This window comes from Muscardinus avellanarius (genome assembly GCF_963383645.1).
Source record: "Muscardinus avellanarius genome assembly, chromosome: 20".
NCBI lineage: Eukaryota > Metazoa > Chordata > Mammalia > Rodentia > Gliridae > Muscardinus > Muscardinus avellanarius.
Window position 1 is genome coordinate 14304254 of NC_137806.1, and position 25558 is coordinate 14329811.

The following is a 25558-nucleotide window of genomic DNA, read 5'->3' on the forward strand; positions in this document are numbered from 1 at the left end:
ATTTCCTAGGCACTTGAGCCTGGCCACTGAACATCCCAAGAGCAGCTTCAGCAGCCTGAGATCCTCAGGGTCTTAGTGCCGCCAGATTAGCCTTCAATTGGTTCTGCCTACTGGCTCCCTGGGGAGGGGAGTTTAGAATTTGAGCCTCTACATACAGAGCTTATAAAATTTTTATTTCAACCAATCTCATTGCAGAATTAAGGTTTTAAGGTGCTAGTGATATTCATCTGATGTTTTATAATTCAATTATTAAATTAAGAAAATGTAAAATGCAATGCTTTAAAGCCTGCAATGAAGAATGCTTAAAAGCTCTCCATCAGGCATCGGAAAAATAATTATTTAAAACTGGCTTCAAGGTTATTTATTAGAGAGCAGTTATGGGAATCAATTCGCTTTTCTTTCCTTGTCATGTTGCTTTGTGGCCCTGTTTGCTAACTATTTTGTGAGTGTTATCTTCTACATCTGATGGTGTTACAGACAGAACCTGACAGACATCTATCAAAGCCCTTTGGACTGCCATAGAGACATACTCACCCGTCTGACTCCCTCACCACCTGCCTGCATGCCTGTACCCTAAACCCGGGCCCCCAACTTTGTCCCTGTTCAGCTTGAAGCAGTTTATGACTGAGTCTGCATCCTTATTCCTTTGCTAAGGGGTACAGGTGTCAGGAAGTTACTCGACAGAGAGGAAAATGTACCAGTATTGGAAAGATGCATCAAAATGTATTAATGTGGCAGTATTGAAAATGTAGTCAGAGTCTAGGTGCTGTGGATATCAATACAAATAACATAGGGTACATGCCCACTTTGAAATTTGGAGCATGTGCTGTCCACATGTGTCCTTAAAGAGTTTTGGGCCATTTTCTGCTAAAAAATTGTTTATGTTTAACTTAAATAAAAATTTTAAGATACAGAGATATATAGTCCTACAAGTTATAAAGGCTTTGGACTAAAATTCCTTTGTATAACTGGTAATTAATACCGGATTAATGCAGCTTGCTTTTACAACAATTTATATGATAGTTTTTCTAAGTACAGGTGTTTGTGTTTTAACACTTGGTGTTAACTAAACTAAGGGTCAGCTTTGACTGACCAAGGTCAATGTTTAAAAAAATATTATAACTCTAGCCTGATGGCTCAGAAACAAAGAAAAATATTTTATTATTTGGCCTACATGTGAAGGCTTATTCTTGCTACTGGTTCAATCCCCAGCAGCTTTTTGTTCTTAAAGGAAATCTTTGTTTAATGTTTGCTAAATGAGTAAAACAAGCAATAGTAAAAATGTACCTTGATTCATGTGGCTTAAATTGTTAAACGTTTAAGGTTGTTACTGAAAGATTAACATACTTTGTTTTCCTCAGGCTGAGACAACTACCATCATATTGTCTTCCTGGTAATAGATATTTAAATCATAATGTCATTCTAAAGATTTGTTTTGTTAAGATAATGATTTAATCCACTGGCTGGTTAAAAAAAATAAGTTAGTGAAGAAAGATAAATAAACAAATTGTATCTATACCAGTGACCATAATGTACTTATATCTAAAAATTAAATGTGTTGTATATCTAGAGTTATCTAAATGTGCTAAGAAAATTTCAGAAATCAAAAGTTAAAGGTTAAAGGTATATGAATTTTATATTTATATGTAACCTGACCAATAAGATTTTGTCTTTTAATCCAAAGATTTAGCCTTAAAACCTGGTTTGCATCTGTTTGTCCTGACTAAATAAATGTCTTATTATAAAAATAGCTGATGGTCAATCAGGTAACACATTTATTTTCATTGTTAATGTTGTCATCTAAAAGATAGAGCTATCTAATTTTTATCAATACTGTTAGCTCACATAGACTTATAGTTACTAGTGTAGTCCAGTATAAAATTGGGTCAATGTGCAGAAACCCCTGATAAATATATGAATGAAATTTAAAATTTGGCTTATGTTTGATCTAACAAAAATAAGATGCATATCCTAATGTGTCTCCAGGATGAAGTCTCCCATTAATCAGCTTTTAAGTTCGACCTTTGGGGTGTCTCAACAACAGAAATAGGGTAACAAAGTTAAGCATCAGAATGGACAGATGCAGACACAGAGACTAGCCCGTCTAACAGCCCTGCATTGGGTAATAAGTCTTTGCCCCCTCAAAGATACCAAAGGCTTCTTGTACAGAGAGGGAAGGAGCTAAAGGCCTTATACCTGCCAGTATGGCAAGGGTGCCTGAATGTCGGGTTAAAGACTGGCCAAAGAATTTGTCGGCATCTGGAGGGCCACCTTTAGGAAGCATGTTGCCCTCACTTCTGAAGGGAAGTCAGGTCAGCTGTGCTCTTTGTGGATACCCTCAAAGACTGAGGACTAAGGATGCCCAAAGCTCGGCAAGGCCACTCTGATCAGCCCTCTGACCAGCTGGGGAAGCCTGGGTAGCTCTTGAGGTGACAGCCAAAATATTAAATTTCTTTAGATATTGTGCTTAGTTCTCTGCTTGCTCTGTCTCTCCTAGAGTTCTCTTCAGTAGAGATGTATTTTGTATCTGGGGTTAACAACACTCCAAGGCCAAAGAAATATAATGTCTTGAGTCTATAAAAGATCATTTAGTTTACTTGTATATGTACTTGTATATGTTAGCTGGCTTGATCCTGATGAGCAGCCTCTAACCCTAATATAAAATGAGTTGCCAAGAAGAGCAGCTTCATGAGTAAGGAGATTCGGAAATCAGGCTATAGTGAAGTCCCCCCACACACACTTTGATAGGAACAAGGGAAATCTTTGATCCTGATGCTTCTCTTTCTCAACCCTTGCTAGTCAGCTTGAAGGCCCTTGAAGCTTTTAGAAGTGAGGCGTGGCAGCAGATCAAAAAAGCCTACGAGCCAGGAATGACAGTGATTCCCCATCCTTATCAAGTGGGAGATTGAGTCCTGGTTCGCCGCCATTGAATTGGCAATTTTGAACCATGCTGGAAGGGACCCTACCTGGTACTCCTGACTATGCCTATGGCTGTAAAAGTGGAGGTCGATCGCTGGCCTTCTAGGTGGACACCATTTGGCCTAATTCCAGAACCTGACTGTGAGAGGGGTTAACAGCATCGGATCGTGGGTACACTATTCTCATGTGCGAAGGGCTCAGGTCAGCAATCAGGGGGAGACAGAAAAGTAGGACATAAAACAACACCCCACCAACCCGCCAAAGCTGCGCTTCACCCAAAGGTCCCAAGATGACCAGCACCACAGCTGACCACAACCCGCATCGACCAGTAAAACTTACATGGGTACTGAGAAGCAGAGTGACATTTGAGGAATGGAATACGACTTCCTCCATCTCTCTCCCTGGAACTTGGTTTCCTGACTTATATTTTAACCTGGAAAAAGTACTTGGGGGTTTTGATGACGTAGCTCATTCCCACAAGCCGTGAGCTCATCAGACAATGAGAAAAAATGGATTCTTTGTTTGCCCAGGATATAAAACTGGGGCCTGGAGGCAAAAATGTGGAGGAGCAGAAAGTCTATACTGTGCATCATGGGACTGTGTTGTTACCAATGATGGAGAATCTAGATGGCAGGTGACCCCAGAATTTATAATCATGAGTTTTGTTCACCCATACCAAAGAACTAGAGTCTGGGATGACAGTAATTTGGTTAAAATTACCTTCACCGAAAAGGCCCAATCTGAAACTCGGTGGAGGCGTGGGCTGTCCTGGGGTTTGATGCTTTTTCAAACACCACGGCATGGTACCATTTTTTCAGACACTCCTTAAGATGGAGCCAGTTTTTAAACCCTCCTCAGTTGGCCCGAACTCGGCCAGCCCCTCCCCAATTCCCTTCCCCTTCACACCTGCCCTCTTTGCCTAAAACTAACCCTTCTCCTACTACCCCTTCTCTAATTATCCCTCCTCCAACTACCCCACCTCTGATTACCCCTGCTCCACCTTTAGAGATTACCCCTGGGCCGATATTTGCTAATACCACCATAGAACTTTCCTCTTCACAAAAAGAGCAAAATGGCTGCTGACTCCTCAGCCAGCCCCCAACCACAGAAGATAGTTTTTTTAGCTTAATCCAGGGGGCATTTCAAGCTTTAAATGCTACTAATCCTGATGCCACTGCTTCATGTTGGCTCTGTTTGGCTGCCAGTCCTCCTTATTATGAAGGGACTGCCATAAATGGGACTTTTTTAGTTACTAACAAACTGGAACTTTGCCCCTGGGGGTCTTACAGTAAATTTACTCTTACTGTAATATCTGGAATTGGAACGTGCATAGGGAAAGTGCCTCCGACCCATCAACATCTTTGTAGCTCACTTGATATTTCTATAACAGTTCCCAAATCCCAAAAACATCAATATCTACTGCCCAATAATAATGGTTGGTGGGCCTGCAGTACCGGACTCACTCCCTGTGTCTCTACCTCAGTTCTTAATCAATCCAGAGATTTCTGTATTATGATCAGGATGGTTCTTCGTGTTTATACCATCCTGATGAGACTGTTATAGAAGCTTATGATTTTAAACCAACTACATTTAAAAGAGAGCCTGTATCCCTCACCTTGGCAGTAATGTTGGGATTGGGAGTAGTGGCAGGGGTTGGAACAGGAACTGCAGCATTGATTACCGGGCACCAGGGTTTAAACAATCTGCAAATCGCTATGGAGGCAGACTTAAAGGCCTTAGAAAATTCACTCAGCCAGTTAGAAGAATCCCTTACATCTTTATCAGAGGTAGTGTTACAGAACAGAAGAGGACTGGATTTGCTGTTTTTAAAAGAGGGAGGGCTTTGTGCTGCCCTAAAGGAGGAATGTTGTTTTTATGTAGAACACTCTGAAGCTATAAAAGACTCCATGGCTAAGCTTAGAAAATGGCTAGAAGAACATAAACGCACCAGAGAGGCTTCATTGGGATGGTTTGAAGAATGGTTCAATAGATCTCCCTGGATGACTACATTAATATCTGCTCTTATGGGGCCACTTTTACTATTACTGCTTTTGCTTACCATAGGACCTTGTATAATAAATTGCCTTTGTTAAGGAATGAGTTAATGCCATTAAGATTTTAATGCTGCGCCAACAGTACCAAAAAGTTAAGCCTGAAGACCTTAAATATATAGAATCAGAAACTTAGTTCTATGATTAGAACTATTTCCTAAAAGGAGTGGGGAATGAAAGGGTCCATTTTAAAAGAAAAATTATAAGCCCCTAGCAACCAGCTAATAGTTAAAAAATATTTTTACTGCAGCTAAAGAAGTATAGGCTCAAGAATGAGAAATATGCAATAAGCACACCCTGTTCCAGGAACCCACCTAGCATTTTATCTATACTGACCGGATCCGCGCACCCTGTGCCAGGAACCTGCTGACTACACCTAGTATCTTATCTAACATTTGACTACAGAATGTACTTTTCAAATGTTTCTGTAAGCGCATGCAATCTGGCCCAATCCCCCCTTAACTAGTGGTCTTTTCCCTATAAATACCCTCAGTTCCAGTCACTCGAGGCTGAACTCCTCTGCTCTTGAGTGAGATACGAGTCGGCCCCAGTGCACTGGCTCCATAATAAACCTTTTGCTTTTGCATCAAGGAAAAGTCTCTCATGTGTACTTGGATGTTGCTTATCCCAAGGCTTGATTGAGGGTCTCCCCTCTGGGGGGGGGGGGTCTTTCACTACATCTGAATATGTGTAAAATTATGAATATGACATGGTTAACCTGGACAACCATTGGTGGGAGGGGGGAAGGGAAAATGGGGGCGGGGGGAGAGGGCACCATATATAGTTTAAATGTATATCATTTATGTTCAATAAAATTTGTTTAAAAAATATCAACACTACTCTGAGTTTTCACCTAGCCCCAATTATAATGGCAATACTAAAAAACACAAATAATAAAGCCAGGCATGGTGGCACATGTTTTTAATCCAAGAATTTGGGAGGCTGAGACCAGAGGATTGTGGTTCATGGCCAACCTCAGGTACTTAGCGAGGCCCTTTACAACTCAGGGAGATCCTGTTTCCAAATAAAGTGTAAATAATAGGGCTGGGGATGTAGTTTGAAGATAGAATGCCCCTGGGTTCCATCCCCAGTACTGCTCCCCCAAAATGAGCCATAACTAATAATAAATGCTGGTAAGGTTGTGGAATAGGAATTCTAATATATTTTTAGTGGTATTACAAATTAATGCAAGCACTTTGGAAATTAGGATGGAGATTTATTAGAAGAATGGAAATTAACCTTCCATATGACCCAGTTGTATCACTCCTGGTTATCTACCCAAAATAAATGAAATCAGAATATCATAGTAATGCATAGATATCTCTGTTTATAGCAGCATGATTTATAATAGCCAAAATATAGAACCAGACTAGGTGTCCACCAAAAGAGAATAGACTACAATACTGTGGGGTAGGCACAGAATGGACTTCTACTCAGCCGTAAAAAATATCAAAATTACATCATTTTCAGGGAAATGGAATGAAACTGGAGAACATTATATTGAGATTAATCGGTAATAAAAAGTAAGAAATCAGATGTTCTCCCTAATATGCAGATGCTAGGGAGGAAAAGGGCCATAGGAGGAACTCCAAACGAGGAAGGATAAACTATAGATGAGCAAATAAGGTGACCTGAGGGGATTGGAAAGGGAGAGGAGGGAAATTCCTTAATATACATGATATGTATTCACAAAAAGATCAAAGTCAGTCATGAAGCCAAACATGAGAAGGAGCGAGGGGGAGAGAATGGGGTGAAAGTTAGGGAAGGGGTAATTGAGTGATGTGTGCATGTATGCCTCTACAATCTTATACCCCATTAAGATGTATGACTACAATGCACCAATAAAAACATTAAAAAAAAACACAACTACTATTGGCTTTAGGGGAAGTAGTTTAATACATCATAGAGCAGTGTGTGAAATAAATCTCTGTTACCGACTAGCTCAGTTCTGTGGGGGGCAAGTCCACTAGCGGTCGGGGGCCTCAGAAAGATGGGTCAAAAGGCAGGCGGCGTTCTGCAGATCCTTATCTGCAGCGGTCCTTTCCCCTCTATGAATTCTTTAAGTTTTTAGTCACGACGCTTTGGAAAAAGGACCTGAGGTGGACAAAGGCTTCTTGAGCCAATGACACTTTATTATGAAAAACCCAAGAAATTTATACACTTCACCAGTAAAGTTAAGAGAAAGGGAGGCGGGGGTCCTTCAGCTGGCTGTTGGCCTTTGAAGAATTAACTTCTGTTTCTCTCCAAGGTCTTGCAGATAAGCAGCTCCAGGTGGCAGCCTCCCAGGATAGTCGAGGCTTGGGAGCTTCTCAGGGGGATCTTCTTTTAACCCTTCCTGGAACTTTCCATCTTTTGGGCTCAGTTCATATAACAAGTGTGAGGAGATTTGGTAATTCAGGTATTGGCATCTTATCTTCTGAATCTGAAAGCTTAAGCATACTCACAACACAGTTTGGCAGACAAAATACCACAAACAACACCACAAGTTTCCCAGTTCCAATTGTCAGATGCATTTCCTTAACTGCTGAGCATTCAACAAGCCTATTAAAAGAATCCACTTATCTTTAATAATCCACTTCCCTGTCACAAACTCTTTGCAACCTGCTTTTAACCTTCTAATTTCTTTCTTTTCCAGTTGGGACTTTCTTATGATAAGCTCTTTTTCATGCAAAAATGCTTTTCTTACTCTTACGGTATTTCCTTTTCTTCATACATATATATATTTAGAATGTCTGTCCTTTATTCTGTCATATTCATTTCTAACTATGCGGCCATTTTTTCTGTCTCCTGGAGTGCTCACACTGAGGTAAAAGTTAACAGTCTTTTTCTTTGGGTCTATTGTATTTGGGCAGCTAAGTTGTTTCTTTAAGGTCACACACAAGGTTTTTCTCTGTCTCTTGGCAGGATTTGCCAGAGTTAACGATGAAGGTTGGAGGCCATTTGTGGTTGCTGCAGCTGGGGTGCTTATCACAGTACCCGAATTCTGGCCAGTTTCTCATTATTGTTGAGCAGAGCCAAGGACGCTTGGACAGATTATTAGAGTGTTCATCTTCACTGACTCAGTTTTATAAATCACATCACTGGAGCAATTCATATAGAAAGTTAAAAGGAATAAGAGTGAAGGGTATCTATAAGTTGGGGGGCTTTGGCCAGAGACGATACCTGCCTCTCGGGGCTTTCTTGCCGATTACTATGTGGAGTGGGGGTTCTCAACACATAGATGCCGAGGCAGCAGGATGTCTTGGCAAATCTCTTCTTCCTTAAATGCATAAAAACAACAAAATTAGGTCATTTGCCAGTGAATGGATAGAACTGGAGAATATGATGCTGAGATTAGTCAATCACAAAAAGTAAAGGTGAGAAGTTCTCCCTCATGTGTGGAAGCTAGGGAGAAATTGGTAAACAGGAAAGAGTTCAGAAAAAGAAGGAGAAACCTAGTGGTGTGATGAAGGGGACCCAAAAGGGAATTGGGAGGGGGAAGGGAGACTTGGTTAAGGAAACACTTCAATGGATATGATATACATATGCAAAGTTATCAGTGCCAACCAGAACGTCATGCTCAGGGAGGGTGAAGGAATGGAGTGGGTGCTGGGGAGGGCTCACTGAGTGCTGTGTGCATATATTCCTCCATCGCTTTGAACATCATGATTATAAAGCACCAATAAGAAAAAAATATCATAGCCAGGCGTGGTGGTGCATGCTTGTAATCCCCGTGCTTGGGAGGCAGAGACAGGAGGATAGCGCAGGTTGGAAGCCAGCCCCGCGCTGGCTTAGGAGACCCTGTTTCCAAATAAAAATGTTAAAATAGGTCTGGGAGTGTAGCACGGAGGTAGAAGGGCTTCCAGGAACCCCAGTACCACCAATAAATAAATAAATAAATAAATAAATGAATAAATAAATAAATAAATAAATAAAAAGAAAAAATATCAAAAAATGAAGACACAAAGCAAATCCTTTTATTGTATGGATTTATACCCAGTCCCAATAATTTTTAAATGCCAGAGTGAAACAATCCTTTTGTGATATAGCAACATTTGGAGCTTAAGTAGCAACATACAAGAAAACAAAGGGAAAACACATAATCTTAATAGGTACAGAAAAAAATATTTAAAAAATTCCAATTACTTAAATAAATTTCTTTTGTGCTGAGGATTAGACCTAGGAGTGTTTAGTCACTGAACAAAACCCAGCCCTTTTTATTTTTTTAATTTTAATTTTTTTATTTTTGGTGTTACTGGGGTTCTTGGAAACCCTTCTACTTCCGGGCTACACTCCCAGACCAATTTTTTATACTTTTGTTACTTTGAAACAGGGTCTTTTAAGCCAGCGAGGCTGACTTCTAACCTGTGCAATCCTCCTGTCTCTGCCTTCCAAGCATGGAGATTATAAGCATGTGCCACCACACCTGGCACCCTTTTTATTTTTATTTGCAAACTGGGTCTCACTAAGTTGCTAAGGAGCATGATAAATTTCTGGGGCTGTCTTCCAACCTGTGATCCTTTTATCTCAGCCTTCAAAATACTGGAATTACAGGTGTGAACCATCACATCAGGCTTCAAAATCACCTTTTATTTGAATTAGGTGAAATCCTAAAATGTTGAAGATGGAAATCAAGGAATGGATGACCAGTAATATCAGCAAGCCAGGGGCTCCTTGTGAAACTGTACCAGGCAACAAAGTGCCTGACATACATAGAAGGGACAAACCCACAGACCTCAGAACCTCACAAAGTGCCAGGGATCTCTCACCCCAGAGCACACACAGCCAAGGTGTGAAGCACGATGGGACTAATTTGAACTTAGGGTCAAAACTGAAATATTTATTATTTACATGATTGAGAACTTTCCAGTCTTCACACTTATGTGTCAAGGGGACTTAGAGGAAAGTTTTGTTCCTACCTCTCCCCAGATTGCTACTATCCAGGATGGCATAAAAAAAATCATGGAACAGGTTAAATGTTCCACTGGGGACTCCAAGTTTATAACCTCCCCAGTGGTTTCTCGTCACCTTTCCAAAAGGACAATTGCAGGTGTGTAGAAAGATGAGCTCATAGCACCAGTGATTCACAGGTGCACCCAGTGCCTTCAGGCCATCTGGTAAGTGCTTCTCTAGTCTATGGATGCAATGGGTGGGCAGGCAGGGCTTCTAGGATAGAATGGGAGGAGGTGAATCAGGGTGAATGGCTCAACTCTCCAAGTGAGGGTTTTTGTGGCTTCAGAATAGTGGTCCAGCTCTCACCACTCTATACAACCCAGATAACTGTTACTGTGATCAGGAAATTTCTTAGGATGTGTAGCCTTTTACTGTTGATCCTTAGTAAACTAGCCATTTCTATCCCCAGAAAATACCAGCTATTTTTTTTCTGGATTTATTTTTCAGCATTTATTTTTCTGGATTAAACAACATTCGTTGATTGGCTTTCTCAGTACTCAAGTTACATACTATTGAATTGTTTTCTATGTCTTTTATTCTTATGTATAAATAAAAAATTGATTACTTTCAGTATCAGACTTTTTTTTACTTATGCTCAGATTTGGTTCTCATCTCCATAAAGCAAATGTAAGGCTTATATATATGTAACGTATATAATTTAATAAATAAAAATAATTTTAGACACACTTGAGTATAGCATTACAGAGCACATCTATAATATCAATAACTGTGGCTGGAACAGGAGGATCACAAACTCAAGGACAGCTTTGGTAACTTAGTGAGACCTATTTTTTTTTCAGTACTGGGGATGGAACCCAGGGGCATTTGACCTCTGACTTACACCCCCAGCCCTATTTTTTATTCTTTATTTTGAAACAGGGTCTCACTGAGTTGCTAAGGGCCTCACTAAATAGTACCTGAGGCTGTCCTTGAGACACGATACTCTTGTTTCAGCCTCCCAAATGCTGAGATTACAAGTGTGTGCCAACATGCCTAGCTAGTGAGACCTATTTTAAAAATAAAAATAAAATCAAGCCAGGTATATAGCTATAGAATGCCCAAAGGTTCAATCCCAGAAACAAAGAAAAAATATACACTAGAAAAAAAAATGTTGCAAACCACATCTCAGAGAGAGTGGACACTCACATTACTGCCAAGTATCTGAAGCATTTCCTCCTGAAACCTTTCTTGTCCCACATTTAATTTTACAAATTAAGAATGAATGCTGTAGGCTGATAACCTGTACTCTGCCAGTTAGAAAATTTAAAATAGAAACCAAAGATGATGAGACCGTCATAACTTTTTTTTCTTCAGTACTAATGACTGACTAAATCTAAGTTTTGATTTCTTCCTCTGAGCTACATCCCCAGCCCTTTTTATTTGAAAAGAAGGTCTTGCTAAATTATTGTGACTCTTGCTAAGTTTCTTAGGCTGGCCTCAAATTTGAGGTCTTCCTGTATCAGCCTTCTAAGTGCTGGGATTACAGCCATGGGCCAGAACATCTGCCTATATTAAATATAAAAAGCAAACATAAAGTCAACTTTGTGAGGCACAACTGTTATCTCAGCACTTGGGAGACTGAGACAGGAGGATCACAAATTTGAGGTCTGTCTCAGAAAGTTAGCAAGATCCTCAGTAATTTCACAAGACCCTGAAAATAAAAATTAAAATAGGACTCGTGGTATATATTTCAGAGGTAGAATGTACATGGCTTCAATTCAAATACTAAAAAAACAGGGTGAGGGAAGAACATGAATAAGACAGTTTTGAGGCTGGAGTGCAATGATTTAGCGAGATGCTCCTATAAAATAAAGAAGTAAAATAGGGTTGTGGTGTAGCTCAAAGGAAAAAGGCCTTTGGGTTATATTTTTTACCACCCAAAAGTAAATAAATAAATAAGTGAATGTGCTGGTGGTTTCCTGTGTCTCACTCCAATATATACAGAAGTCTAATTTCCAACAGCTGCACAGAAGAAAAGGCATTTCTGCCCAGTAATTTTATCTCTGTGTATGGTTAATATGCCTGAAAGTCATTTTTATAAGAGAAAAAGGTCAGGAACATGAATTTCATCCTGCCCTGATCTGTGTGCTCGAGTTTTTTTAATTTATTCAAATTACAGGGTTTTTTTTTTTTGTGGTACTGGGGTTTCTGGAAACCCTTCTACCACCGGGCTACACCGTACCTGTTTTATATTTTTTATTTGTAAACAGGGTCTCTTAAGCCAGTGGAGGCTGGTGTCGAACCTGCACAATCCTCCTGTCTCCGCCTACCAAGTGCGGGGATTATAAGCGTGCGCCACCATGCCTGGCTTGAAAATTACAGCTTTTCATGAACATGCATGTGCAGAAAATGTAAACCTATAGTTTATTCTTCCTTATTCTCCCTTATTTCCTTATAAAACAGGTCTGGGAGTGTAGCCCGGTGGTAGAAGGGTTTCCAGAAACCCCAGTACCACCAAAAAAAAAAAAAAAAAAAAAAAAAACCCTGTAATTTGAATAAATTAAAAAGAACTCGAGCACACAGATCAGGGCAGGATGAAGTTCATCTTCCTGACATTTTCTCTTATAAAAATGACTTTCAGGCATATATTATTGGGAATTAAACCCAGGGATATTCTACCTCTGAGCTACTCCCCCAGTTATTTTTAAATTTGTGTCAAGTCTCTTTGAGGGTGACTTATTTTCTCCAGTATGGAAATTGTGATTAAATTCTTTTTGGTTTGGAGCGACAGGCATCTGTGTTTCATCTTTGCATCTTCACTCATTATATATATATAATTTTTTAACTTTTTTATTGGTGCACTCTATTCATACATCATAATGGGATAAAAAATAAAAACTTGTATAGACATACATGCACACATCACCCAGTTAGCACCTACCCAATCCCCACACTATTCCCTTCCCATCCCTCCTTCCCATGCTTGGCTTAGTGGTTGCACCTAATATAGCAATTTATCCAAAATTAACAATAATAATCACACATAACAGACTAATTTGTCTGATATCAAGCTTTTGATCACTTAGAGATAACATTTCAATATTTCTTTTTGCCTTTTTTCTTACCAGAGAATATTATTTTCTTTTTTTTAAGGTGAGACTATCATACATTTTTTTTAGAAAAGAAATCTATCCTAACGCCGGGCATGGTGGCACACGCTTGTAATCCCCGCGCTTGGGAGGCGGAGACAGGAGGATCGCGCAGGTTCGAAGCCAGCCGCGTTGGCATAAGAGACCCTGTTTCAAAAATATAAAATAGGTCTGGGAGTGTAGCCTGGAGGTAGAAGGGCTTCCAGGAACCCCAGTACCACCAAAAACTAAAAATCTATCCTAAGATGAAATATGAACTCTAAAAACCCAAAACAATCTCAGAAAAGAACTAGAAGATGTACATTTTTTTTATTTAAAAACTTTTAAAGATACAGTAATAGAAACAGTGTAGTACTGCTATAAAGGCAGATATATAAACAAGTGGAGTAACATAAAAAGCCTAGAAATAAATTATTCCATATTTGGTCAAGTTATTTTTGACAAGGTTTCCAAGAACATTTGGTGAAAGAAATAATGATATTTTTACTAAATATTGTTGAAAAATAATAATTACATGAAAAAGAATAAAATTGGACCCTTACCTAACACCATATACAAATATTAACTCAAAATAGATAAAAGACCTAAATGTAAATCTTAAAACTATAAACTTTTAGAAGAAAACCTGGGTCATAAAACTTCAAAACATTGAAATTTAAAGTGATTTATTGAATTTGATTTCAAAGGCAAAGGCAACAAAAGAATAAAACAACCTTCCTAAAAAATAAAAAAAATATTGTATATCCAAAGACAATGTAAACAGAGTTAAAAGTTACTGACAGAATGGGATAAAATATTTCCAAATGCTATATCTGAAGGTATATTAATATTCCAAATAGAAATACTAAGATTTAGCAACAATAAAAGAAAACAATACAATTTAGAAATAGAAAAAAGACTAAAATAAATAATGAATCTCCAAAGATTTTATATAACCAATAAACACATAAATATCACTCATCATTATCATACTATAACTAATCATTAAGAAAATACAAATTAAAACCATAGTGAAATACTACTTCACATTTGTTAGGATGGCTGCTTAACATGAATTACCTTGATCCAGCCCTTTACCTTGAGTTTGTTACACTCTTTACTTGTAATGTGTGTTTCTTGTAAGCAGCAGATGGATGGATTCTGGTTTTTAATCCATTTTGCCACTTTATGTCTTTGAGGTCATTTACATTCTGTGATTATTGAGAGATAACTTTTAATTCCTAACAAGTTAAAATTTTATTTCTGTTTTAAATACTGTTTATTCTTTGCTTAGTTGTCTGCTGGATGGAAAATCTTGTTTTTCTGGTTCTGGCATGTATTACCTATTTCTTCTTTGTAGTTAATCTCTGAGTATTTTCTCTAGTGCTGGTTTCGAAGACATAAATTCCTTCAGTTTCTGTTTGTCATGGAAGCTTCTTATTTCCCCATTTAATTTGATAGAGGATTTTGCTGGGTAGGAAATTTTTGGCTGAAATTTGTTTTCTTTCAGAGTTTGGAATATGTTACTCCAATCCCTTATGACTTTCATGACTTGGTTGGGAAGTCTGGAGTGATTCTAATTGGTTTGCCTCTGAATATCACTTGGCCTTTTGTTTTCATTGCCTTTAAGATTCTCTGCTTGGTCATTTTGACAATTATGTGGCATGGGGAACCTCTTCTCTGATCCTGTCTAAAAAGAATTCTATAAGTTTCCTGGACCTGTGTATCGACCTCTTGCTCTAGGTTTGGAAAATTTTCTGATATTATTTATTTGAGGATATTATTGATCCCTTTGGTTTCACCTTCTTTTCCCTCCTCTATTCCAATTATTTTTAGGTTAACAATCTTAAAATGGGCCCATATTTCTTCAAAGTCAAATAAGTTATAAATTATGTGTTCGTTTTTGGTGTTATCATCTTCTAGGAGTGAGATTCTATTATGCATGTTGTCTAATCGATTGCTTATACTTTGAATTGAGGTCTTTACCTCAATGATTGCATCCTTTATTTCTTTTAGACTCTCTCTAAATTCTTTTTGAAGGTCCTATATTATCTCTACAGTTATTTTCCTGATTTGATATTATGGAAATCTCTGAATTTCTGTGTTATGAGGTTCTAATATTGTGATGTTGTGGGCACTTATTGCTCTATTGTGTTCCTCTTTCTCATGATTCAGAAGTTTGTGCCTTCCCTGGGTCACTACGACTTCACTTAGGGTGCTCTGTATCTTGAGTCTGTGGTAATCTCACTGGACACTATTCCTTTACTGGGTTGTATCGCAAAGTCTCAGACCCAGGAAGTTAATCGAGGCTGCATGAAACTGTGGGGGTGCTGGGCTGGTTGTTTTCCCACAGGAAGCTGTGACTAGCATGTGGTATCTCTGCCACTGCTACTCCTTCACTGGGTTGGACTGCAAAATCTCAGACCCAAGGAGATTATCAAAGCTGGGAAAGTCCCTGGGGGTGCAGTACAGGGATTTCTCCTTTATGGGCCACAACTTCACACATGATTATTGTGCACACTGATCAGGAGCTGTCATGGGGTGTGGTGAACTTGCTGTCACTGCTGGCAATATGGGAGCACTGCCATGCTCTTGGCTGTGAGTCTGGCATATTTCATTTCTGGTTTTGAGCTCCATTCTGAGTCCCTGGAAGGCGTGATGAGATTGGCCACTGGGAGTTTTAGATGTTCTTTGCGCTGAAAGAACTGCTGAATTACTCCCGAATGATCCACAGCTGCTCACTTCAGCTCCTTGTTTACCTTTCCTCTCTGGAGCCTGGTGCTGTGAGGGAAGATGGTGCCGGCGCGGCTCTGCCACTGCATTGTGGGATTGATTTCTTTTCTTGTCTCTAGTTGTTCTTCTAGTCTTTTCTTTCTCTGTCCCTTGTATTTACATTTTTTATTTCTCTGCTGATAGTGTTTCCTGGCTATAGACATCGAGGTGGCAATAGACATCGAGGCAATAGACATCGAGGTGTTTTTTGTTTGTTTTTTTTGTTTTGTTTTGTTTTGTTTTTGGTGGTACTGGGGTTCCTGTAAGCCCTTCTACCTTGGGGCTACACTCCAAGACCTATTTTATACTTTTTTATTTTTAGAAACAGGGTCTCTTAAGCCAGTGCGGCTGGATTTGAACCTGCGCAAACCTCCTGTCTCTGCCTCCCAAGTGCGGGGATTACAAGCATGCGCCACCACACCCAGCTTATAGATCGAGTTTTAGAGGGACTCGTAAACACTGCTTTTCTCAGTCACCATCTTCCTGGAAGTCTGCATCCTCACTCTTGACACCAATAATTGGGGAAACTCTAAGATCATCCTGCTGATGGCAGAAACCTTCTGTTTCATCTCCCATCTCCTAGACTGTGTTGTGGTGATCAGGAGGAATCTTTGTTATGAAGTAACATTCTGGGCAATTTCTTTTTGAAGGGTTCCTATTCATCAAATGCATTCTAACAAATGTGAGCGATCATCACAGAAATGGTTACATACCTTTCTTTGTAGAACATATAGTATAATATTTAAGTCATATGTGTTTACTATGTATGATTTACTGACACAGTGGTGTGGAATCCAAAGTTAAGACACAGATTGATTACTGTAGACATGTTTGCTATGGACTTTTTTTTTGCCACTGAAAACACTGCTCTCTTATCTCCAGTCTGAAGAAAGGAGTTCTTTTGTTTGTGGTTCTACTACAGCATTTTATTTTCAGATAAATAAGATTCTTTTCAGTGTTTTGAACTAATGTGGCATTGAATCCATGATTTTCTGAATATCATTCCAAATTCATGACTCCTCTATAAACCTACTTTTCCAAAAATATGTAGACTTACAGAGCTGTTGTTATTAAAGTATATTTGAGCCGGGCATTGTGGGGCATGCTTGTAATCCCTGTTCTTGGGAGGCGGAAACAAGAGAATCACACAGGTTTGAAGCCAGCCTCGCTGGCATAAGAGACCCTGTTTCCAAATAAAAATATAAAAAAATAGGTGTCTGGGAGTGTAGCCTGAAGGAAGAAGGGTTTCCAGGAACCCCAGTACCACAAATAAAAGTAGATTTGAAAATAATGTCATTCAACACTCTCATTTAACTGATTGAAACATATTGCTAGACCAGTTTTCCATACTACACTTTCGTTTGCTCCAATTTTTTTTTAATGAATGAAACATAATTAAAGCAAAGTCTCAATTTTACAGAAATGGCACGAGAGAAGGTAACTTCCAGGTCTACTACATGTTATTCATAAATGCTATGTTTCTTGTTTAAAGTTTCTCTTTGAACACTTCAACACCATATATTTTATCTTGAATGAAATAATAAATCAGACCAGGCATATGACATGTGACAGAACAAAGATTTTACAGAGTAACACTTCTTTGTACTACTGACCAAGTGTGAACTATAGTCTTGAATGGACCTTTGACTAAGATCTGCATAATTAGTCTGGTAACAAATATTCCAGAATAAATAAAAATAAGTTAACTGAATACTGTCAAACCTATTAAGATTTCCTGCTTTCCAGGTCTATTTTTTTTTCTTTGTTGAAAATGGGTACTACAGATTGAACCCAAAAGTTTCTACCTTGGAGCCACACCCCCAGATCCATTTTATATTTTATTTAAAACAAGGTCTCACAAAGTTACTGAGGGTCTCATATAGTTGCTGAGACTGGTCTCAAAACCTGAGATTCTCCTGTATACGTCCCCCAGGAACAGAAATTACAAGCATGTGCCACCATATCTAGCCCATGTTTTTCTTTTTAATACAATCTTCCTAGGTTGAATTTACCAAAAATTCTAGAGCTCTTAGTATATTCCTGACAATTAATTAAAATGACAGATGAAGCTGGGTGTGGTGACGCATGCATGTAATCCCAGCACTTGGGAGGCTGAGACAGGAGGTTCGCACAGTTTCAAAGCCAGCCTCAGCTACTTAGTGAGGCTCTCAGCAACTTAGTGAGGCCCTGTTTCCAAATAAAATATACAAAAAACGGTCTGGGAGTATAGCCCAGAGGTAGAAAGCCCCTGGGTTCCACCCCCAGTACCACCAAAAAAAAAAAAAAAAGACAGATGAAAATAATTATTTTATTTTTATCACCCTAGCCCCTAAAAATTCAAGATGAGCTATAATAAGAAAAACTTTTCTATAATATACATTTTGTTGTTGGTGGTGGTGGTGGTGATGGTGGTGGAGGAGGAGGTGGTTGCACACACTTACAATCCCAGCATTTAGGAGGCTGAAACAGGAGGATTGCAGTTCACCGACAGCCTCAGCTACTTAGTGAGACCCTCTGCAACTCAGTGAGACCCTGTTTCAAAATAAAGAATAAAAACTAGGGCAGGGGTTATAGCTCAGAGGTTGAATGCCCCTGGGTTCCATCCCCAGACCTGAAAAAAAGAAATATTTTTTTGCTCAGCCTTCTTTTTCCCCTCCCCACCTACCTTCCCCATAGGCTGCTCCCAGTCTCCCTACATTGCTGAGGCTGGTGGCAAACCCGTGATTCTTCTGTCTCAGCCTCCCAGTACAGGGATTACAGGTGTGCACCACCATGCCCCGTCTAACTTCAATTCTTTTGTTTCTGCTCTGTGGCATCTTCTGCAGCTCTGTGCCTGGCTCTCCCTTTCCCTGCCCTGGAGGCCCCCTGGACCTCCCTCTGCACTCCGTTCATGCCTGTGGCTGCTGTGTGCTTGGGGCCCAGCATGGCTTAGAGTGTCAGCATGAGACTGGAATCCCGAGGCTCAGCACCCCCAGACAGTCCTCGCCAGTGTCCTTGTTTCTCCCTCCTCCATGCCCTTTTGCAGAGTCTAGGAGATGGGGCTCTAGAGCTGCAGCCCAGCCTGGTTGTGCCTCAGCCCAGAGGGAGCCAGAGGGCATGGCCCCTCCCTGCATTCTCAGGTGTGGCAGACACTGTGGGCTCTGCAACCTGCCCTGTGCCACTGCAGCGCACCGCTCTGCCTAGTCAGACCTGGAGGGAGCCGAGTGCCAGGCAGAGGCCTGGGAGCAGAGGGCAAGTGAGCATGGCTACCTGGCCAGGAGCCCAGAGCGACCACATGGGAGGCAGTAAGCATGAGGCTTAGGTCAGGACTTTGGATTGGTCCTGGGAGCAGGCGGGAGCCATGCAAAGGTTTTAAAGCTAGGGATGTCCTGCGGATAGAGAAGTGCTCTGGCTTCTGAAAGGTGCAGAGCAAAGTCAAGTTGGGTGAGCAGGGGACATGGGTGGCAGGGGATGGAGGACTTCAGGTCCCTGGCAGAGCTGCACAGGGGGTGGGAAGGGAAGCTTGTTCAAAGGAGGCAGAGACATAGGAGGCACAAGATGCCCAGGAGATGAGAGGCTGGGAGGGGACACAGGAGGCCTTCTGCATGCTCCTTTGCAGTGTCAGCTGCGGGGAAACAGCCGGATATGGGGTCTGGGGGAAACCTGAGCAGGTGATATAAATTTGGGGGCCAGTGGAAGAAAAAGTAACAGGACCTGGTAAAACACCAGGTAGATGGAGTATTGAGCAAACCGCTAGCTCAGAATGTCCTTCGGTCCTCCCCCCTGGTTCCACCTCACCCCAGGGGATAAGGCCCCCCAAATCAGAGATCCAGCAACAGTAGACAAGATTTGAAACAGCAGCTCTTAGTTTCAGTGATTCTGGGGATTGAAGCCAGGGGCATTCTCCCTCCGAGCTACACGTTCTGGGATTACAACTGCGCCACCACACCAGACTGAAATAGTAACTTGAAATTGGGATGCAACGAGGCATGGTGGCACACACATGTCATCCTAGTATTTGGGAAACTGAAACAGGAGGGTCACAGGTTCACAGACACCTCAGCTAGTTAGTGAGGCCCTCAACATAGTTTCATAGACCTTGTTTCAAAAATAAAGAATAAAAAAAGTAGGGCTTGGGGTATAGCTCAGAGGTAGAATGCCCTTGGGCTACATCCCCAATACCAAAAAAAAAAAAAAAAGACCCCCAGCAAATTAGTGAGCCTTTCTCAAAATAAAAAATAAAATCAGGCTGGGGGTTATGGGGAGTGACTTAGAGGTAAAATTTTCCTGGGTTCAATCCCCAGTATCAAAACAACAAAAAACAGAGCCACTCTGGTGAACTCCAGGTTTGGTGAGATCTACAGGCTGAGGGAGTGCAGGAGTATTCCCTCAACTGCCAGGAGGTCAGGCGGCAGGACAGCCACACAGTGCTCTCTGAGGTCTGGGAGGCTTTGCAGGGCAGGCTGGGGCGCGTCTCCTCCTGGGTTTGTGATGGTTGATGGTGTGGGTCCAGGGTGCAGTGCCTGGAGCCCACTAGGTGAAGCTCACCTGGTCCCTGCAGGGCCTGAGCAGCACCCCAAGCACTGCCTCCCCATGCTCACTGACCAACCACAGCTGCACCTGGTTCTTGGAGCCCGCATAGATCGAGGTCCCGGTGGACACGCAGATGCGGTAGACTCCCATCTTGCCCAAAGAAGTCGTGTATCTTGTCTTGTATCTTGCAGAGGTTTGATGCACTAAATCAAGGAGCTGGAGACCCCGCCCTCTCGAAGTCCCTCTTGGGTTCGGGTGTAGGTGGCCTGTCCTCCACCAACCCCACCTGGAGGTGCAAAAGGCCCTGCTACACCAGCCCCAATCCAGAAAGGTGGGGCCCTGCCCAGCGGGGGCAGGGAGAAAGCTATTAACTTGGTGGGAGGAGGACAGAAGGAGGAAGCAGAGGAGGATTGGAGCAGAAAATATGCAAGAAGGACTCAACACTGGGTCCAGAAAAAGATGTGCAGGGCCTGGTGGCTGCACTAATATCAGGACTTTGGAAGGCTGAGACAGCAGGACAGGAGGATAGCAGGTTCACAGCCAGCCTCAGCTACGTAGTGAGGTCCTCCTCAAATTAGTGAGACCTTGTTTCAAAATAAAGAATTAAAAATATGGCTGGAGGTATAGCCCAGAAGTAGAATGCCCCTGGGTTCAATGCGAAGTACCACAAAAATAAAACAAAAATAAATAAACAAATAAAATAGGGCTGGGAGCCGGGCACAGTGGTGTATACTTGTACTCCCTGCGCTTAGAAGGCTGAGACAGGAGAATCACACAGGTTCGAAGCCAGCCTCAGCTACTTAGTGAGGCTCTCAGCAACTTAGTGAGACCCTGTTTCCAAATAAAATATAAATGTCTGGGAGTATAGCTCGGAGATAGTAAGACCCTGGGTTCCATCCCCAGTACCACCAAAATTAAAATAAAATAAAATAAAATAAAATAAAATAAAATAGGGCTGGGGTGTAGCTCAGCTCAGAGGAGAATGACTCTGGGTGCAATCATCATTACCACACACACACACAAAAAAAAAATCCTATGAGTGAGAGAAGTGTGCCCCAGAGGGCAGACCTGTGATGGGGGGAGCAAGCCTGAGTGGCTGGGAAGGACCCCATTACCTGAAACACACACACACACACACACACACACACACACACACACACACACACACACACACGTTACTTCACCCATACCAAAGGAGATGCTGGGGTGTATAGGAGAAAGCAAAATGGGTGAGGGCCCACAGACTTCCGCCAGCATTTGAAGAAGGTACAGTTGAGCTGCAGAATTAATTCAGCCAGCTTTGCACTCTGTCTTCCCTATATCAGCCTTTGGGCTCACTCCTTTTGAGCTTAAATCCTCTGCCTCACCAGGCATGGTGGAGTACACCTGTAACCCCAGTCCTTGGGAGGCTGAGACAGAAGGATCACAAGTTCCAGGCCAACTTCAGCAACTCAGCAAAAAAAAAGACATCACTCCAAAGATGGCAGTGAGCTGGAAACGCTCTCAAAGGCACCCTCCACTTTCAGGAATGCCCCCAAACAAGAAGCATGCAGAGTCTCTCCATGGGCTTGTCATTTTGTGTCAGGTGCAGGACCTGCCACAAACAGGTGGTCTGGCCATATAAATCTGTATTCATTAAGAAACGCGCCTTTAAGCTGGGTGTGGTGATTCTATAACTTAGACCCTGTTTTAAAATAACTTAGAGGAGCTGGACAGAGTGGCATATGCTTGTAATCCCAGCATTTGGGAGGCTGAGACAGGAGGATCGCAGATTCACAGATAGTCTTGGCTACTTAGGCCCTTTGCAACTCAGTGAGACTCTCTTTCAAAATAAAGAATAAAAAGTAGGGCTAGGGGTATTGCTTGGAGGTAGAATGCCCCTGGTTCAACCCCTGGTACTGCAAAGACAGACAAACACACACACACATTTTTTATTAAACATCTGAGCGCAGGTGTCTCCTGAGGAATTCCCTTCGCGAGGAGAGCCTGGAAAGCTGGACACACTGGCCTGTCCCCTCAGGATAAAAGGAGAAGACAGCTTCTCCTGTCTGCTCAGGTGAGAGCCTAGCAATACACCTGAAGCCCAGCATATGATGCCTCCATCAGGCATGAAGTTCAGCCTTGCCGGACCTACACACATGTGTGTACACATGCATGCACGCACACACATGGTTTTTAAAGGGTTGGGGTAGTTAGGTGTGGTGACACACACCTGTAATCACAGTACTTGGGAGGCGGAGACAGGAAGATCATATTCAAAGCCAGAGTAGACACTAAAACTGAGGCTTTCCACAACTTAGTGAGACTTAGTAAAATTAAAAATTAAAAGGGCTGGGGGTATAGCCAAGAGGTAGAAAGCTCCTGGTTTCCACCCTCAGTACCACCAACAACAAAAAAATAGGGATAGGGGTGTAGCTCAGAGGTAGAAATCCCCTGGGTTCAATTCTCAGTACCACAAAAAATAAAAACCATAAAAAATAAAGGTTTGGGGTTAAAGCTGGGCATGGTGGTATGCATTTATAATCCTAGTACTTAGGAGGCTGAGACAGAAGAATTGCAGGCTTGAGGACAGCTTCAGTAAGTAGTGAGACTCCCATAAACCTAGCAAGACCCTGTTTCCAAATAAGAAATAAAATCAGTCTAGGAGTGTAGCTCAGAGGTAGAAAGCCTCTGGATTCAATTCTCAGTATCACACACACAAAAAAAGTTTTGGGGGTGAAGCTTGAAGGTAGAATGCCCCTAGGTTTAATCCATGGTACCTCAAAAAATGAAATTCAGAAAAATCAGAAATGAAATTCAGAAATGACATCATAAAGTTGTCATCCTTAGCTTTGACACAAACCCTATAATTTTCCTCCAGATAAAAAGTGTGATTGAGGAGTCTGGAAGATATGAAGCAACTACTCTAAATGGCTGTGGGTGACCCCAGTGAAGTGAGGTTGTGTCACATTTATGAACTAGAGAGGTGAAACACTCCTCCATTTCTGAGTAGGAATGTTTAGTGGCCATCCTGTTTTCACCTCTCCCATGGTCTTCAGGAGGAAAGAATTGTACTTGTGGCCTGTACTTAATGAAACACACGTGAGGAAATCTCATCTGCACGTGAAAGAGACTTGAATGGTGAAATATTGGGCTTCAAGCTGATTTTATAATCAGATTAAACTTTGGGGGGTCTTGAGAAGAAGTGAGTATATTTTGCACATGAGACAAATATAAACCATTTAGAATGAGAGGGCATACTGGTGGTAGGCAGTCTTTAAAATAGCCCCCAGAGATGCCTACCTTACAATGTGCATAGTATTATTACAGTATTAGAGAGATTTTTGTTGGGGGGGTACTGGGGTTGAATCCAGAGACCCAAGTTATTTTTTATTTTATTCCCAAGAGACCCCACAGCCTGATTTTATATCTTATTTGAAAACATGGTCTACTAGGTTGCTGAGAGCCTTGCTAAATTGCCGAGGCTGGCTTTGAACCTGCAATCTTCCTATCTCAGCTTCCCAAGTACTGAGATTATAAGCCTGTGCCACCACACCCAGCATTATGATATATACATACATATATTTACATATACATTAGTGTATATGTGTGTGTGTGTATATATATATATATAAAACAATATATAATATAAATATATATAATATAAATATATAATATAAAACTATATATATGTGGTATTGAGGATTGTACGCAGGGGCATTCTACCTTTGAGCTACATTCCCAGCCCTATTTTTTATTCTTTACTTTGAAACAGGTTCTCACTAAGTTGCAGAGGGCCTTTTAGCTGAGGCTGGCCACAAACCTGTGATTATCCTGTCTTAGCCTCTCAAATACTGGGATAACAAGCATGCATCACCACACCCTTCTTCTTATAGACATTTCAATAGTCTCCTCCCAGATTGTATGAAGTTGGTCTCAATACAGCAGGAATGATGGGAGTGACTCCAAAGCTAGTTCTTAAAAAAACTTTGTGATTCTCTATCTTCATACTCTGGGATAGATGAGCTGCCATGTCATGAGGACTCAAGAAACTCTATGGAGAAGTCTACAGGGCAGAGAAGTGAGCCCTCCTGTCATGAACCAGCAAGAGACCAGGGTCTGGAGCCAACAGCTTCTGCAGGTGCCATCTTGGTAGCAGATCCTCCATCCCTGGTCCAGCCTTCCGATGGTGGATTACTGTAGTCTCACCCAGCGTCTTGACTGGTGCTAAAGATTATGGTGCTAAAGATTGAACCTAGGGACATTCTACCTCCAAGATATAACCCCCAGCCTTATTCATTATTATTATTATTATTATTATTATTATTATTATTATTATTATTTGGTACTGGGGATGGAACCCAGGGGCATTCTACCTCCTAGCTACACAGCTAAAGCCCTATTTTTTATTCTCTTTTTTTTTTGTGTGTGTGTGTGTGGTGGTACTGGGTTCCTGGAAGCCCTTCTGCATCTGGGCTACGCTCCCAGACCTATTTTATATTTTTTTTATTTTTTGAAAACAGGGTCTCTTAAGCCAGCGCAGCTGGCTTTGAACCTACGCGATCTTCCTGTCTCTGCCTCCCAATCGGCAGGGATTACACACATGTGTGACCACACCCAGCTTTATTCTTTATTTTGAAACAGGGTCTAAGTTTCTGAGAGCCTCATAAGTATTGCAAGTTGGCTTCAAATCTGTATGATCCTCCTGTCTCAGCCTCCCAAGTACTGAGATTAAAAGCATGTGCTACTATACCCAGCTCTCAGTCACTTTACTTATTTATTTATTTTGGTGGTACTGGGGGTGGAACCCAGGGGCTTTTCTACCTCCGGGCTTTACTCTCAGTCCTATTTTATACTTTATTTGCAAACAGGGTCTCACTGAGTTGCTGAGAGCCTCACTCAGTAGCTGAAGCTGGCTTCAACCCTGTGTGATCCTCCTGTCTCAGCCTCCCAAAGGCTGGGATTACAAGCATGCACCACCACGCCCGCCCCACTCTCAGTCACTTTAGATGACTAATGATGTCAAAATCAAGAAATGGTTTCTTGAAAGAGATCAAATGGTGTTTTCAGAAATATAATTTAGCCAGACATGGCACTTGGGAGGCTGAGGCAGGAGGACTGAAGGTATGTGTCCAGCCTCAGGTAATTAGTGAGGCCCTTTGCAACTCTGTGAGACCCTGTTTCAAACAAAAAAGACTAAAAATTGGTCTTGGGGTTTAATTCATAGGTACAATGCCTTTTGGTTCCATTCCCAGTACCGCAAAAAAAAAAAAAAAAAAAAAAAAAAAAAGAATATAAACTTAGGGCACGGGGTGGTAGCTCAGA

General features: G+C 41.3%; 1 protein-coding gene across 1 annotated transcript in view; it reads right to left on the reverse strand.

Annotated features, from left to right (window-relative positions):
* Window positions 1-20404, reverse strand: part of LOC308277811 (vomeronasal type-1 receptor 90-like) — a gene marked incomplete at both ends in the record, with an annotated part of 45605 nt that extends 25201 nt beyond the window's left edge. The window contains 2 exons of the mRNA XM_080717207.1: window positions 18992-19136; window positions 20270-20404. Of these exons, the coding sequence (XP_080573333.1) occupies window positions 18992-19136; window positions 20270-20404 (280 nt within the window). The remainder of the gene's footprint in view (window positions 1-18991; window positions 19137-20269) is intronic.
* Window positions 20405-25558: the final 5154 nt, after the last annotated feature.